We start from the raw sequence: 15,655 nt of genomic DNA on the forward strand, positions 1-15,655 counted from the left end.
CTGAAATAAAATGTATGTTAAAGTTTAGAGAGCAAACAAAACAACATGAAGATCTCTATTCAGATAAATGTTAAATTTCAAAGTGGAGTATTAGCGCAGAATATTCAAATTCAGAGCAAATTAGTGAAATTGAGTTCTACTATTAAGTAATTTTTCATTGCTTCACAGAAGGATGGTGATGTAGCTTGTATTGTGGTAAAAATTCTGAGTTTTAGTGCTGTCCTCTAAAGTTTGTAATGAATAGAGTTAATTTGTTATATTTCATGTTTGGAACTGTTATTTTCACAGGATCTGTGCACAGAATTTCTGATGTATGACTTATAGCAATCCTTTCTTTCTTGTTTAGTTTGCAGGTCGCAGTAAGAAAGAAACTAAATACTCTTTGAAGGCAGTGGAAGACATGTTGGAGACCCTGCAAATCACTCAGTCTTAGTTTGGCACAGAGATCCAATATGAAATTTTTCAATACCATGCTCAACCTGTGGGTTATGTTACTGTAGTGCTGTTAAAAGTTAATTTTGTATTGATTAACGTCCTATATAAGATAACATTTTATGAAAAGTAAAATGCCTATTTATTGCTGCTATAAGAAATATGATGAATACCCACTGAAATGAATAACTTTATCCACGTAGAAAACATAAAGAAATTACATGCTGCACATCATTTCCTTCAGATTTTTTGTACCTACAGTACCTGCTTCTAAGCCATAATTTGTAGAAATAAACTTGTTAAATGATTTAAAAAAATAGTGATTTGTTGGTCTTGCAAATGGAAATTATGAATTTATATATGTAGATTAATAACATATGTTAAACACTTTCATCTTATTTGCATATTTAAGAGTAAAAGCATGCTACTGATATGCATTTTCTGGAAAATGTTTACCATACAGCAAGGAGTGATTATGAGTACAGTACAGTAGAGAAAAAAAAAGTTGATGTTAATGGTTTTCTTAATGAGTTGATATCCAGTACTGTAGAAAAGGAGAAAACTTGCTTGTGTACTTGGCTCCAGAGATGCTCTTGTACTGGCTTATGGCCAAAGACATTTTTCTCTGTGGTTTTATGGGCAAATGCTTCCATGTCCATGTAATTCTCCACTCAGTATATGCATATGCACTTTTTTTATTCCTTCTCCGTGTCCTTTGTTGCACATATGTTCCACATCATGAATTTCAAAACCACCTGAATGCAAGTCTGCATGTGCTTGTCTGTACTCATTCTGTGCCTGTGGTCTGGGCACCCCTTCACTGTGGGGTAGCTGGTGCATTATCTCCACAGTAACCAGGGGGAACTGCACTGCAAGGATGAGATGAGACAGCTTGTTCAGCTGCCTCGTACTGACTGGAGGATAGCGTTTGTCACACCGTCAGCATGTAGCATCTAGCACACTGTAAATCCATACTGTGTTTGTCTTTAGGCACTGGTTTGTTTACTCAGATAATTAGTCAAACACCCTAATTCATGCATTTTGCAGTTCTGATCATTCTGGATGTTGTTCAGGTGTGTAATGTGGCAATTCAGTTGCACAGCTATCATCTCATTTATTACAGCTTCAGTAAGATTGCATAACAGCAGCAACATACCCTCAGCAAATTCTAATAAAAATATTGCAATGTAGTTTTCATGACTGTCACCATCATGATTTGACTTTTAGATTTTATACTGCCTACTCTATATAGATGGGTAGGTTAAAGGCTATACCAAGATGTCCTTTTTTTGATCCTGGACTCGATGTAGTGAAGCAAAGCTAAGCTCCTTCTTAAAGCAGCAACAAAAACTTTCTTTGTTAGTTCAAAGCTTGGAAATGTGTGTAACTGACCTGGTTGTTGCCTGAGACTGAGCCTTTAAGAAACACCTAAGATCTCACTCCTGTTGTCCATAAAGTAGGTTGGAGTATGATAGTGTGACAGGATGGGTGCTATGCCATGGGAATTAATTGTATGTGGAATCTTAAATTAACCTAATTCACTACTGTTGAAATACAAAACTGCAAATACTGCATAGTATTATATTAAATCATCCAATTCTAACCTGGGGGAACAGTGCAGATCCTTTTATAATAATAATTCACAAACAGATCTGAGAACAGTATTTGTGGCTAGATTATATATATTTTGGGTGGAAAACCAAGGAAGTATATGTAAGCCTGTGTATTTCTGTTCAGACTTGTAGTCTTTGACTGTAGGAGTGTGCCATCTAGAGTTTTAGGCCCTCATAGGTGTTTTTTTTCTCTTTTACCTACATCACATGTAACTTGGTTGCATTATAAAATTAAAAATGGTGTGAAGCTGTACTGAAGACTGAAGCAGTGCATAACATTTTACCTCCAAGGTATTAAAAAACAGCAGTGCAGTATTTTTGTGCAGCTGGCATCTGTTCTGCTGGAATGTGTTGTACATGTTTTATTCAGAGGCAACTTTTAATATAACAATGTCAGACTTGGTTATGTAGTATATCAGTTTCTCTGTAAGAAAATTTGTTCTGTTTCTTATTTTCAGTGATTTGATGAAAAATTTCATGTTGTTTGGCTGCTTAGAACCTTTTCACTACTGCTTATCATCTTTTGAAATTACTATTTAGCACTCTGATTTGTGAGTGTATTTTGGCATAATTTCCAGATAGTAGAGCTTACAAGTTGATCTTGCTAATATTTCTAACAAATTCAAGTTTACTTCAAAGGTAAAATAAATTACTCCTATGAAAATGCGTGGGCAGTCTCTGATACAATTATATAATTGAAGCAGTGGAAGTTGAGGGTCTTTTCCATATTCAAATTTAAAAAAAATAATTAGCTTCTGTTTGCATAGGAAATAACTGTATGAAATGCCATGCAGTCTCAGCAAGCAAGGAGCTTGGTGAGAAGGGAAGTTGTGATATAATATGATTTTTATAAAAGTAATTTTCCAGTTCTAGTAAACCATTTTGTAATGTCACTGACACTGTGTTGCATTAAAAAATAGGTTTTCAAAGAATGGGTTACTTAATTAACAAATGAACTTGATTATATTTTTGTATTGTGCTCTGACAGTGACAAATGCTACACAAAAAATTTATTATCGAGCATGCAGTCTCCTCATTCCAAAATAAAAGGCTATGTTTTCATATTGTTTCAGTTGACAGCAAAAACCTGGGACCTTTGCAATGCCAGACTGTCTAGCGAGGACTTGTGTCTTTATTTTTTTGACCGTACTTTGATAATGGGCTTGACAGCAAGAGCTTAGTGTTACCCAGTGAAGTAAAGGTCATTGAAGAGCCACCAAAACCTCAGATTCTGCCCTTGTGATGCAAGTTACTGGTGACTTAAAAACATTTTGTCCAAATGTTATACAATTCATATTATGTAGCTGCAAAAAGGACATCTTGTTTAGAATATATCCCTAAATCTCTTCAGATCAGTGCCCAGAATATCTTGCAGTTGCTATTGGAAACTCTGTTATTAGTCAACGGAGGACTTCCTCTTGGCAGTGCTGTATTTTTAATGGCATCCATGTTTGCTAGTCACTGCATTTACAGTGGAACTTGTATTTCAGCCAGCCTTAGAAGGGAGGGGAAAAGGAAAGCAAATTAAACTTGACTTACTGGCATGAATTTCTTAGCTTCTTGTTACTTGCACTCTCATCTTCCAAGAACACCAACTGTAGCTGCAGTCAGGTTTGCAATAATAATTCTTTTTGTAACTCAAGAGCTTCTGTATATTCAACTCTAAAACCAACACTCCATTAAAACCTAAACCATGCAGATTCCAGTGAAATGGTGCTATGTGATGTGCACGTACCCCTGTATGCAGGAAAGGACTACTCCCACCCTCCCTTAAGTTGGTGTCAGAGTGGAGGAGCATTAGAACAGTTCTGGTGTGGTTTTGTCTAGAAAATTAATACTACTTAATATGCTTCAAAATATTGCTTAGTACTTCCATTGTTCAGTACATGAATAGAATTTTAGGACTAACTGTTGCTTAACTACAGATACTTGAGTCTATGTGGAGAATAAAGTACTTGAAATAGTCATAAGTCTTCTCTGGAATGACTCTGGAAGCTTAGAGATCCTCTTGATAGGCCCCAATTGGAAGTTAGATTCAGCCAGAGACTAGCTTTCAGAAATAAATGGCTCATTTATCTACCTGCCTCTTAAAAATAAACAGCAAACCAAAAATAAAACCCAAAAAACAAAACCCAAAACAAAACTAAAGAAAACCAACCCCCCAGACTCACCTCTGGTAAAGTTGCTTTTCAGCTGCTGAATGTGAAATGGAAAGCCTTTATCAGTGCACTTCACAGGTGAATTTATTTTGCTCTCTGTGGAGGAAGTCCCCTATAGCAAGCAGTACAATCCTTTCAGTGCTTATCAGGGAAGGAAGAAAGGCTGGAGAGCAGCATACAGGCCCGTTTAACCCACATGCAATAGTAGGGCTTCCACTGGCAAGTTGCAAAGAACATGCCATTCACCTGCACTTGGGATCCCAGAGGTGAGCATTCGTGGTGAAAAAGGCTAAATAAGACTGCACAGCCAGAGCCTCCAGAGTCGGTGCTCAGGAGCCAGTGCTCAGAGACCCAGCACAGCACCTGAGCTCCACCAGCCGTCAGTAGGGCTGCACCTTGGCACGAGTCTCCCCGCAGGTTTTTGCTCCTACTAAAGACTGTCCTGTCCTCTGTTTTACTTTTCTCCTCTGGGCCTCTGCACAGCTGGAGTCTTGCGGAAGATCCCTGCTGGTGTGATACTGTGGCATTTTCACTGTGGGTATAGGTGTGGAGGTGAGGGTGCAGATTTGCGAGGGATCAGTTTGTTGGATTGATCCTGGCTCTGAAGGTTTTGCACATCATGGGCTTCATTGCACACCTAAAGGTCAGCATGTAAACCTTTGCCTCAGACCTATCCTGTTAAATATCCAGAGTCCGCTCAACTCCTTTGCGGAGGCTTGACAAAGAATGGACGAGGTTGGATGTGATCCGTGCTGAGTGACCTGCAAGTGTATGGAAAGATCTGTTACTCTTGGTGATGTGGTGACTGCAGTCACTGGGCCTTTTTGTGTGTGTGTGTGTGAAACAGCATGGAGTGAATAACTTTGGGAAAACACTTCCAGATGGGAGGTCTGTTATCCAAGGTCGAAGGCATGACTGGAGGGAGGAAGAACCACCTTTTCAGCTTGAATCAGCCAGCAGAGGTCCAGTAGCTCCCTGCTCTGGAGAAGGTGACAAAATGTGCTGCACTTTTACATTGCCTAAATAATGAGAGGTGTAAGGTTGTGTTTAAAAAAAAAAATAAATTGAAATTGTAGTGCAAAAATGCTTTTCTCCTCATCCCTGTGTATTTTAACGGCTTTCAATGCGACCTTGTTGATGTTAGAGTTCCTCGTACCATTTGGGCAGCATGTACGCTTCTACTTCGAGGCTACCAGCAGAGAAAGACACATTTAGAGGGACTGCTCACTTGGGAAAAGTTCCTTGTGGGCTTCCATCATGGCAGGTCACGACCTGTTTGCATTGGCAATAGAAGCACGGTTTGTGCCGCAGACAGAGCTTGCTTAAATAAGGTTCCTCTTAGGATCAAGGCTAATTTTCCCCAAAGAATGAAGGATCTTTTCCCAAATTTATACAGTTTTTCTGTAGCAGGCTTTTAGGTTTTGGACATGATGTTTGGAAGTGAAACTTTAGACCAGGCAGATGTAATCCTCTCGGGAAGAGACTGCAAAAATCAACACTGAAGCAGTTTCAAAAAAGTGAGCAGCAAGTAAAATTAACCGTTGCCTCTGTTTATTTAGGTAATTGAGCTTGACACAGTGGTGTGTCTGACAAGTTGCTCTGTGTTTTTTATTCCATTAAATACATCTATGACACTCAAAGCTGTCACTGCCCGTCTGAGAATATTTGTTTCAGTTTAGACTTTAAGAACTGTGTAAATGTGGATAGATCACGAGGTGGGCAGTGGTGTAAGAAAACTACCCTGTAGAACTGTATCTCTTTCCCTGGACAGCTGCTGAAGTTTATTCTGTTTAAGTTAGAATCAAGAATGAAAACCATAAAAAATTAATAGGTGTGTTTAAAGTCAATAGCTGCTGTGTCTGTTTTATTCTGAAATCGATGTTGTTATTGCTTTATTTTTTTAATTGAATGATTATTCAATGGACTGCTTGGCCATTTATTAGCAGGCTTTATTGTAAGCTGGAAATACCTTTGAAAGATTCGAAGGGAGGATGAAAACTCTGAGAAATCTTGCTGACTGCAATTGAGATAAATTGTATATAAAATGAACACAGAATCTCTGTTTTAAGCATATCAATAACATTTAGTGACTTATAACAATATTGTAATTGTAGTCATGCCAAGCTTTTTGATCAAAACTTCCCAGAAATGTGATGTCTGTATGGAGCCAAAAGCTCTAATAAGCTTTTAGGTAAACTTTGATTTAGTTAAGTGTAGGCACCGCCTAGACATAGAAAGGAGCCTTTGCTAATATGGAAAATTTACTCCTCTTGGGAAGCTCCAATGTTCAGGTAATTCTGAGTCTGATTAGCCATATGGAAGAAACAGCTACACCTATCATCAGTCTTTTCAAGGAACATCAAGGCTTTTCCACATACAAACCATCTTCTCAGTAAAGCAGAGATGTAGATTTGGAAGCAACTTTGAGAACAAATCAATATGTGATACCATCACTTTGGGAGAGAATTGGATGGAGAAGCCTAGCAAGAGATGCATGTCTCTTTTTGCTTAGACCGTTTTTTTTTTTAATGTGAAGTTTGCTGAAGAAAAAGCCGTCTGTGAAGGAAGTTCGGTGTTTCAGCTGTCTAACTACATAACAGAATGTGAATTTTGGTGGATATGAGCCTGACAGGCTGTTGGGTGGCTGAGGTCAGTGCAAGGAGCAGTATCTTACACTGCTTCTGGGTTGAGAGCACCTGGGCCTTCTGTGTTCTAACATCTGCCTTCAGGATAAGAACAGTCTTTCTCATGTCTTTTCAATGCCCAACTGTCTATTCAGTCTTCTGAATGCCTGTATAACATGAACAGGGCTTTTTAAAAAAATTCCTGTGTTTTCCCAGTTCAGAGGGGATCAATGATCCAATTTATTCCTTCCAGCTCTAGGCAGCATACATACAAATATTTTGTTCAAAATGAGCTCCTGGGCCCTATTCCTGGATTGCTATTTAGGCAACAAAATAAGGGATGGAATTCTCCAAGTCATTGGCTCCCAGTTGGCCTTGCTGGCACTTTTTTGATTCCTATTTTTTTTTGAAAATCAGACCACATATTTAAGTGCTTAAGTGCTTAGACATGGATTTGATTCTTAAATTTAGGCACCAATTTTTTTTCCTTTTATTTTGTGTCCTTTATTTGCCAGGTTCCTAAGTGGAAGCAGAACAGATAGTTGTCTGAATTGCCCTGGCTCTGTGTTTGTAAGCAGCTGAAGAGTGACTTTTAATATATGGCCATCTGCACCTAAAATCATAGCAAGAAAGCAATGAAAGTGACTGCTGACTAATGCAGTAAGATCAACATTTTAAACAAAATCAATGCAAGAAAGGCTACAGAGACTGGAAATAGTAGGAGTTAATGAGGTTAAAGATGTTGAATTAGAGAAGATGTAAAAAAGTCTGTGCTCTGCAGGGCCCTGGAGGAGCCTTGTGGTCTCTTTTCTTCATGTCTCGGCCATTCCCACAATCTCTTGCCTGTTGCCTCCCACCAGTTACATCTTTTGTAGTGGTTCTTTGGGGCAGGGTTCCTGTCTGTGTGCTGTGGCCAACCATGACACATATGAGGACGCAGGGATGACATCTGGGTGGTGGTTTTCCTGTTGTTTTGTCCTGTTTCCTTTGCAGTGGTGGGTGAGACCTGAGGGTGTGTTCTTTGGCAGTGAACAAGAAATAACAGAAGACTTCCCTATATTGGCTGTGTTCATTTACTCCTGATCCTTTCAGGTAAATGAGCCAGAGGAATTGAAAGTGTCAGGAGGATGTCTGTTTTCTGTTGTGTCTCCAGTGATCCAAACGAATCTGTGGGACCAACACTTCAATGCCACCATGGGGGTGGGAGCGAGGGGAGCACAAACACCGTGAATGAAGAAGACTATTTAAATGGGAAGTGATATTACTGAGGACTGGCTAGAATGCAAGAATTTTGTTTTACAATAAAATTGAGGTTTGACTGCTGCTTTTGTACCATAATAGAAATAAAACCAGAAACCTTTTCACTGCTGAAAAAGCCATACCCACAAGATTTACTCCACACTGGATTGCCAGTAACCTAATGATTTAGTCATTTCCCTGAGTGGCAGGAGGTGGGGATTTATGTTGTCTACCTGATTAAGAGAGAGACTTTGAACTTGAGTTTCATGTATTCCCAGCAAGTGACCTAACCATTATGTTGCAGAGTCAAGTCTCTAGCCCACAGACAGTTGCAATAATGGGAAAACTCCATAGGAGTAAGCTTCTCTTGGAAGCTTAAGATGACAAGAAACTGTACTTCGACACTTTGCCTTTCTTTCATGGTGAACTTCATATATCAGTAAACTACTGAAGTGTTAACTGGCCTTGGATAAAGTGAACTATCTTTCAGACATACAGATGCATCTTACGCTCTTAAAGATCAATTCACTTAGCACGTAACGCAGCTTAGAGGTCAAATGATGTAACTGGAGCTCGTAAGGAAGGTGCATGCCATTGCAGCAAAGACAGATCTTAAAACATAGCTTCATTTTTCTTACTTCCTTAAGGCTTGCGGGTTTTGGTTTTTGATATGATTTTAGCAGGGTTGAGTAGGTAAGTTTCCTTACTATGCTGATCTTTCTTTAAAAGACACCTGTAAATGCCATTCTTTGTGTTATTAGTAACATGTCTTATTTCTCAAGTCATTCAGTGTGTGGGGTTATTCCTTTTTTCCTCTCCCCCTAAGTAGTTTAAAATCTCTCTGGTGAAATACGTATGCAGAAAATAGGTAAGTTTGCTGGAAATTATCTCTGATTAGTTAATTTTCCCTTGTGCAGTGGAAGAGGAGTTACTCAATCTGATATAATGACAAAAAATCTCACTCAAATGTGGGGAATGGTATAGTTCTGTGACCAGCATGAAGCAGCCTCCCACTCCCTGAGTTTTGTTACTGACTTGGCTCTGCAACGTGATGCAATTCAGTAATTTAGGCTTTTTCTGCTTCAGATTTCTCAAACATAAAATCAATGGAATCTCTCATGCCCAAAAAATCACTGCTCATAGGTGTTGCTATGAAATTAATACAGTGCTTATCAGTTTTATTCTGCTTCGTAAATATTATATTAATAGTTGGCTCATCAACCAGCTAAATTTTCTGGGGAAAGAAGTAATTTCTGTGTCTAGTAATTTTTCACAGGTAACAAGAAATTTATGTCGGGTGGGTCATTCCAGTCAGTGCTCCGAGTGACAGAAAAGTGTAGGGTAAATTTGGCAGAATTCATATATATTTTATACTGGCTCCAGATGTTTTAAGCATTCTACACATTCATTTTAAAAAATGATCTTTTAATAGTTGAGATGGTTATTAATTTTTCTGCTCAAACTGAACTTTAATATGAATCTAATATGATGGATATAAATTAGCATGTCTGGCTAATCTAAAACTTTTATTAATTATCCATGGTTTATTTTCTATACATGTCAAGAGCTTTTGATCTTCACTGAGTTTATAAAAGATAATCTGCCATTTAGATTAACAAGAGAAATGTATTTGAAATATGTTGTATGCAGAATTTTTATATGATCAGCTGCAAAATGATAGATCACAAAGTAAAGGAATTTGGAATGAAGTATAAAAAGGGCTTGAAGGCAAAAATGAGAAGTGGTTCTGAATGTTAGAGGGGTCACAGCTAATCCTGGGATTAATTATTCTGTATACAGAGAGTTGGATTCAGCTCTGATTTAACTCAGCAGGAGTTTTTATTTTGATCTGAACATGAACTTGGTGGTGTGAGTTTTAGGTCAAATATTATATTCCATTAAAATACTAATTTATATTTTGTAAATCAGACTGAGACCATTTGAATTTATAATCATAGTTTTCTCTATATTGAAAGTGCTGCACTGCCAAGTACCTTGCAATGAATGGGACACGTAACAAGTCAAGTGTTTAAAGTACATGATAAAATAAGAAACTGATCTAACATTTTTTTCATATTTTTAAACTCTTTTTCCATCACAAGTCCGGAAAGTAAGTGACTGATTTTTTGTAAAAATTGTCATTAGGCAGCTCTGGTATAATTTATGTTAAGAGGTTTTGGCCTGTTTATGTGTGCTGGAATTTGCCAAAATTAGTAATGCGATATTCCATCTTTAGCAAGCCTATAGAGCAATAAATAATGACACATGACTGCATGTGAGTGTTGTTAGTTAATTTTTTTTTGTGGTGTTCATGAAATGCAACAATCTTCCAACCCAGATTCTGCAACATTAGGCAGCAAGTTGTACTCTGAACTAAACCAGATGCTGATCAGCTCTGTTCCCATTATCAACTTGGGGCAGAGATGGTAACCAGACCTTATTTGCAATGTTAACATTTGGAACAGATTAACAGCAGTTAGGCTGAAATGAGAAACCTCCACTTTACTGAAAAGGTTCAAAACATGTAATGCTGTAAAAATCAGGACGTCTGTAGTATGTTAGGTAGGAATAAATAAGTTAACTGTAAGCCACACTTTCCCCTTTGCAGGATGTGTTGTTTCCAGTTTATGAGTGACTCTTTGAAAGGACATGTTTATGAGGTATAGTCAGCTTTAAGTCCTGATAAACCATCTACCTGATGAGGTATAGTATATCCAAACTTGCTGCTCTTGTTTGTTGTGAGGTTGTACAGAAGGTTTTTGTCTGCTGGGCAAATCCCACATGCACTCGTGAAGCTCAGAGACCCAGAATACTTTTGACTGCCAGCCTTCTGCTACACTCAAAAGCAAACCCAATGGGTAACATGTCCCAGAGGGGCCTGGCAGAGTATGTGGAACATGTGGTGGCTCTTACACTGCACACTGGGCTGGAGATGTTTCTCTGTGACTGCTTATGGTATCTCAGAGGATTGAGGGGGAACTGGAGGGGTTCAACAGGAGTGTAGCAAAGGCCTAATGCTTTTTAGGCTGAAACGAGGCTAAGCCTCATCCCTTCTTTGTGAATGTTGTATAATTATTGCTGCAACCGTAAACTTCTACAATGTGTTATTTCTGGTGTTGTATTACCTTCCTCCTCCTGTCCTGTGCTTTTTTATTGGGAATATTGCTTTAGCAGGAATTGAGTAGCAAGCTTCAATTCTAAGGAAAGTCTTTCTGCAAAAGTCAGTCAGAGATGTTGCTGGGTTCTCATTGTGTCACCTGCTGCATGGTTTTACCATGTACCTAGTTTGAAAACATGGTATTCAAGTTTGCAGAGAGGAAAAACTTTTTGCAAACTCATGTGCAAGGCTGCTATTTAAATGGAGTTATTAACCACTGTCAGTACAGATTTTGAGAGAGTAAGGACATTAGCTACCCTGGTAATCTGATCAGATTTTTCATATAGCAGCCAGGTCAGCCAAGAAAATCACCAACCACAGCTGGGAAAAGAATCAGCAGTGAGGTGCTTCCTTCATGAGTGGAGGGGGCTGTATTGGTGGTGCTGACCACTCACCTTGGTAAGATAAATGGGAAATTAAACCTAATCTGCTCTAATTGCATTGGGTAAACTATCGCCTGGGTTTCAGCTCAGTTTATGTTGACTTGAAACAGGTCTTGGTTAAGCAGGTAGGGTGGCTGAAGGTATGTGCTGGAGCAGTAGTTGTGGTTCAGCTGTGACTTGTAACATGTAACTTTCTGCAGGTAAAGTTACAATCCTTCCTGTAGGGAGTAGCAACAGCCATTCCTGTCTTTTGGGAAGGAGCAAATCTGTAATGACAGGGACCCTGCCCTTTGCTGCTCTGGAGAGACGTGTTTGGCCTTCTCCTTTGTGGGACGTAAAGAGGAGCCAAGGTGTGGTCAGGCAGAGCAATGGCAGCACTGAGATAAGCACTGTAAGGAAGAAACTAGAAAAATACTAAGACACGGAAACATTTTCTCCAGGCAAGCTGGTTAGAGATATGATCTAAAACATGTCTTACCATGGACAGCAAATGAAGGGTTCCTGGAAGCATGGGACGCCTGCCTATCTGTAACACTGTTTCCATGTGCAGTGGGTACACCTGGTGTATGCTTTGGCCCACGTTGCTGAGACCCCGGGGTTTTGCTCCTGACCTTCAGTCACAAAAAAAAAAAAAATGTTGCCTTCTAGTTTGTGTCCACCCAGCAAGGATGTGAGGCAAGTTCAGGTGAATAAGTGGGTCCAGGCATGCCTTGGACCTACGCTGTAGAGGAGTGCTGGCTTTCCCTCCAGTAGCCCCCAGCTGCATCGTATAGCTCCTGAGTGAATCCACCTATAGGTCACCCAGGGATGCGGGTTTATGTCATTATTTTTACTCCTTCCAAAATTTATTATAGAAAATATGTTTGCCTTTTTCTTGACCTTCTAGGTATTTGGGCCTTATGAAAATTGATCAAGCTGTTATTGAATTACAGGTCAGTGTGTAGCCACCCCTGTCTCTGGTGTTACTTAGAAGCTTATCTGAATTTTGCTTTGTGGCTGGACCTCCTTTATGCTCCCTATATTTCAAATTAGGAAGAATATTTTCAGATGCAGAAGAAAAGCTGTGAGAAATTTGCACGTAATAGTGTATTCCATGTAAAAGTGAAAAAGTAGTGAAATAATAAGCTGTTATTATTTTAAAGCATGACCTTCTTTTGGATGGTTTATATGGGATTAATTTTCCCCCTCAAATTAGTTGCCATCACCAAGGAAGCTTGGAGGGAAGCCATTTATGGCATTGGCACTGCAGAAACAGGCAGATGGGCAGCTCTGAGGTATGATGGATGCTGCTATCTCTGCTGAAATACTTTGGTCTGAGACTGATTTTAGAGTATCCAGCATAAGTGCACAGTTCAAGATGGTGAAGCAAGAGTATAATGCCAGCAAATAACCTGTTGCTCAGCATGCTGCATGGCTGTGGTGTTAATAACTCCCACACCAAATGGCTGCAAACCATTTTATAAAGTTTGGCTTCATATATGGCTTCCAGTGAGGCAGAGTTTTGAGATGAAAACTTGAAGTGACACTGTTGAACAGAAAGTTTTTTGTGCCCAGTCTTTCATGCTTTCAGTCCTTCACCTCTCTGCAATTTTTTATCTCTCAGTGGTTCTAAGGCAGCACTGCCCAGTTGTCATTTCAGCATCTACTAGACCTGTTACCAGATTTCGTTTCTTCATAGTAAAATTTTGTTCGGATTTTACCTTGGTCTCTTGAAATGTTTTGCTGGGCAGTGGCATATTTCCATAGGAAATCTTCTGCTCTGAAGACAAAATCACACTATTTCCAACTCTTGCATTTTAACTTCTCTCTGCTTTACCTTTGCAATGAACATTCCTATTGCAAAGAGTTCCTTAGCCCTTTAAGCCCTTTTTTAATATAAACCATTGCTTTTAAAGGTCCATTTTACCTATTGTAAGAAATATGTCATATTGGAATTAGTGACTGAGTTTTAAATATGGAGCTGATATGCCATAAAGTCTCAGTTGCAGTTTGCATTAAATTTAGATTTAAAACGAGCAAAAGTGTAATTGCGGGATAAAAACTGGCGATACTCACAGCCTAGGAATTATGTTTCAGACTTTGGAAGGAAAATGGCTTGGCTTATTTTTTTTTTCCTTTTAGGAACACTATTATTTTCTGACTTAATGGTTTCAGATGCTGTTAAATGAAAAAAATATTTCTGGAGTAAGTGAATTTTGCAGGTGCTTTGTCCTGGGGTGTCTCTCAGAGTTTTACAGTATGACTCTTTATGAAAACAACACATCACAAACCTTCACAAAGTAGCTTCCAGCCAGCCAGGAGTGACAGCTGAGGTTGCTGGTGTGCAGCTGCCCTCATGGGGTGTGACCAGCCTGCCCAGCCCAGCATTTTGCCATGCTGGGTGGGAGGCTGCAACAGAGGACAGCATGCAGTCATTCCTTTGGAAAAAATGTATTGTATTGCATACAAAGAAGAAGAAAAAGGATTCAGATCTTATAGTCTCAAGGACTAATAATGTCTTATCATGTTACAAATATGTAACCCAGTTGTAACTGAAGTATTGACTGGACTTAGTTACCACAGCTGGAACTTAGCTGGGCACCCAAATTAGTAGAAGAGGTTTGCTCTCAGCAGAAGCTCCCCAGGGGCATCACCATCTCACTCATCATTTATTTATTTATATATAACAATATATTATTCTTACTGTCTCAAGCATTCATTTAGGTCAGATATGAGAGTAATTATAAAGAAAAAACATCTTTTTCATGGTGATTCTAATTAAGAGGAAACTCTCCTCTTTTCCTTTCCCTACAAATGAAGAAGCAGAGTGGTCAGTGTGGGCCACATTGCCCTACCTCTCCGTCCTTGAGAGCCTAATCCCACACTGTGTTCATACTTTGAGTCAGAGCAACAAAATGATGAAACGCTGAAATTTGGTGGAGTGAAAGTTCCTCCATCAAAGACCAGCAATGCTCTTGCTGTCACTCCAAAGCAGACAGGGTTCCCATCCTGGTACAGACAAGACAAATTTGATCAATATGCATTTCAACTGCTTCTACGAAAAAACAAACCCAATCTACCACTTGGTCGTGAGGTCTGAGGTTTCAGCATACGTACTGTGAGGTGGAAGTTACCTTGGAAAGCTGAGGTGTAGGCTGTCCCTTCCCACTGCATATGTCTTGTAGTCACTCCCAGGAGCAACAGTCCTTGAGGAATGGTAAAACTGACTGTATATACATCTGAAATGACCCAAGTATGCAACTTATGTTAAAAAGAGTCTATGATTTTAGTGATAGAATTGCTTTTCTGCCTTTTACTTGTTTCACCAAAGATCAGGTTTTTTTCTGCCCAAATCTTTTTTTTTGTTCCCCAACAAAAATGTGCATGTCAAATAATAGAAAAATGGTTTTCAGTGTTTTTGTTAAAATCATGAAATGCCATTTTGTTGTTTCTCTAAAAAAAAAAAATCCTCACTTGTGCTCAAACACAGTAATTCTTTAATTTCCTAGGTGCATCTCTTTTCTTCCTTCCACCTCTTTTTAAATGGAGAAGCCTCTTTAGGGAATTTTCCTTATGCCAGGTCAGATGCTCTTTCCTGCCTATACAGTATCATTACAGTAACTCTAAAGGCACTGGATCACTAAGGTGCTTTGTGGAGCACTTCATACCATGTTAACAGTTTCTGAGTCATCTATATATTGTCTGTGTTGGTAACGTCCTGGGGCTGGACCAAGGTCTTAGAAGTGTTTGTTTTATTTTCAACTTGTTAAACATGAAAGAGAGAGTGGAATTGTTAGTCAAAGATGAAGGTTTTACAAGTATTTCTCATTCACTTGATGTAAAATAAATTCTTTACAGAGTAACTGGAATGTCTTTGCACATGTTCCAGGATGGTTGTACCCAGCTTTGAGATGAGAACAGTACCTTTCCAAGTAACATACAGTTAACTCACTGCCAGCTTTACGTACAGCCTTTAGTCAGAGACATATGTCATTTCTATTTTACAGCTGTCCAGACACACTCTTAAAAAACCTAAGCCGTATACACCAGATGTTACTTAGTCCGGTGT

At 39.0% G+C, this 15,655-nt stretch overlaps 1 protein-coding gene across 1 annotated transcript in view; it reads left to right on the top strand.

Moving 5' to 3' along the window:
* EMC2 (ER membrane protein complex subunit 2) overlaps window positions 1-741 on the top strand; it is a 36,989-nt gene extending 36,248 nt beyond the window's left edge. Inside the window, exon 11 of the mRNA XM_017806431.1 lies at window positions 347-741. Coding sequence (XP_017661920.1) covers window positions 347-433 — 87 coding nt within the window. The 3' untranslated portion in view covers window positions 434-741. The remainder of the gene's footprint in view (window positions 1-346) is intronic.
* The last annotated feature ends 14,914 nt before the right edge of the window (window positions 742-15,655 follow it).

The sequence above is a fragment of the Lepidothrix coronata genome, unplaced genomic scaffold, assembly GCF_001604755.1.
Source record: "Lepidothrix coronata isolate B3197 unplaced genomic scaffold, Lepidothrix_coronata-1.0 Scaffold15, whole genome shotgun sequence".
Lineage (NCBI taxonomy): Eukaryota > Metazoa > Chordata > Aves > Passeriformes > Pipridae > Lepidothrix > Lepidothrix coronata.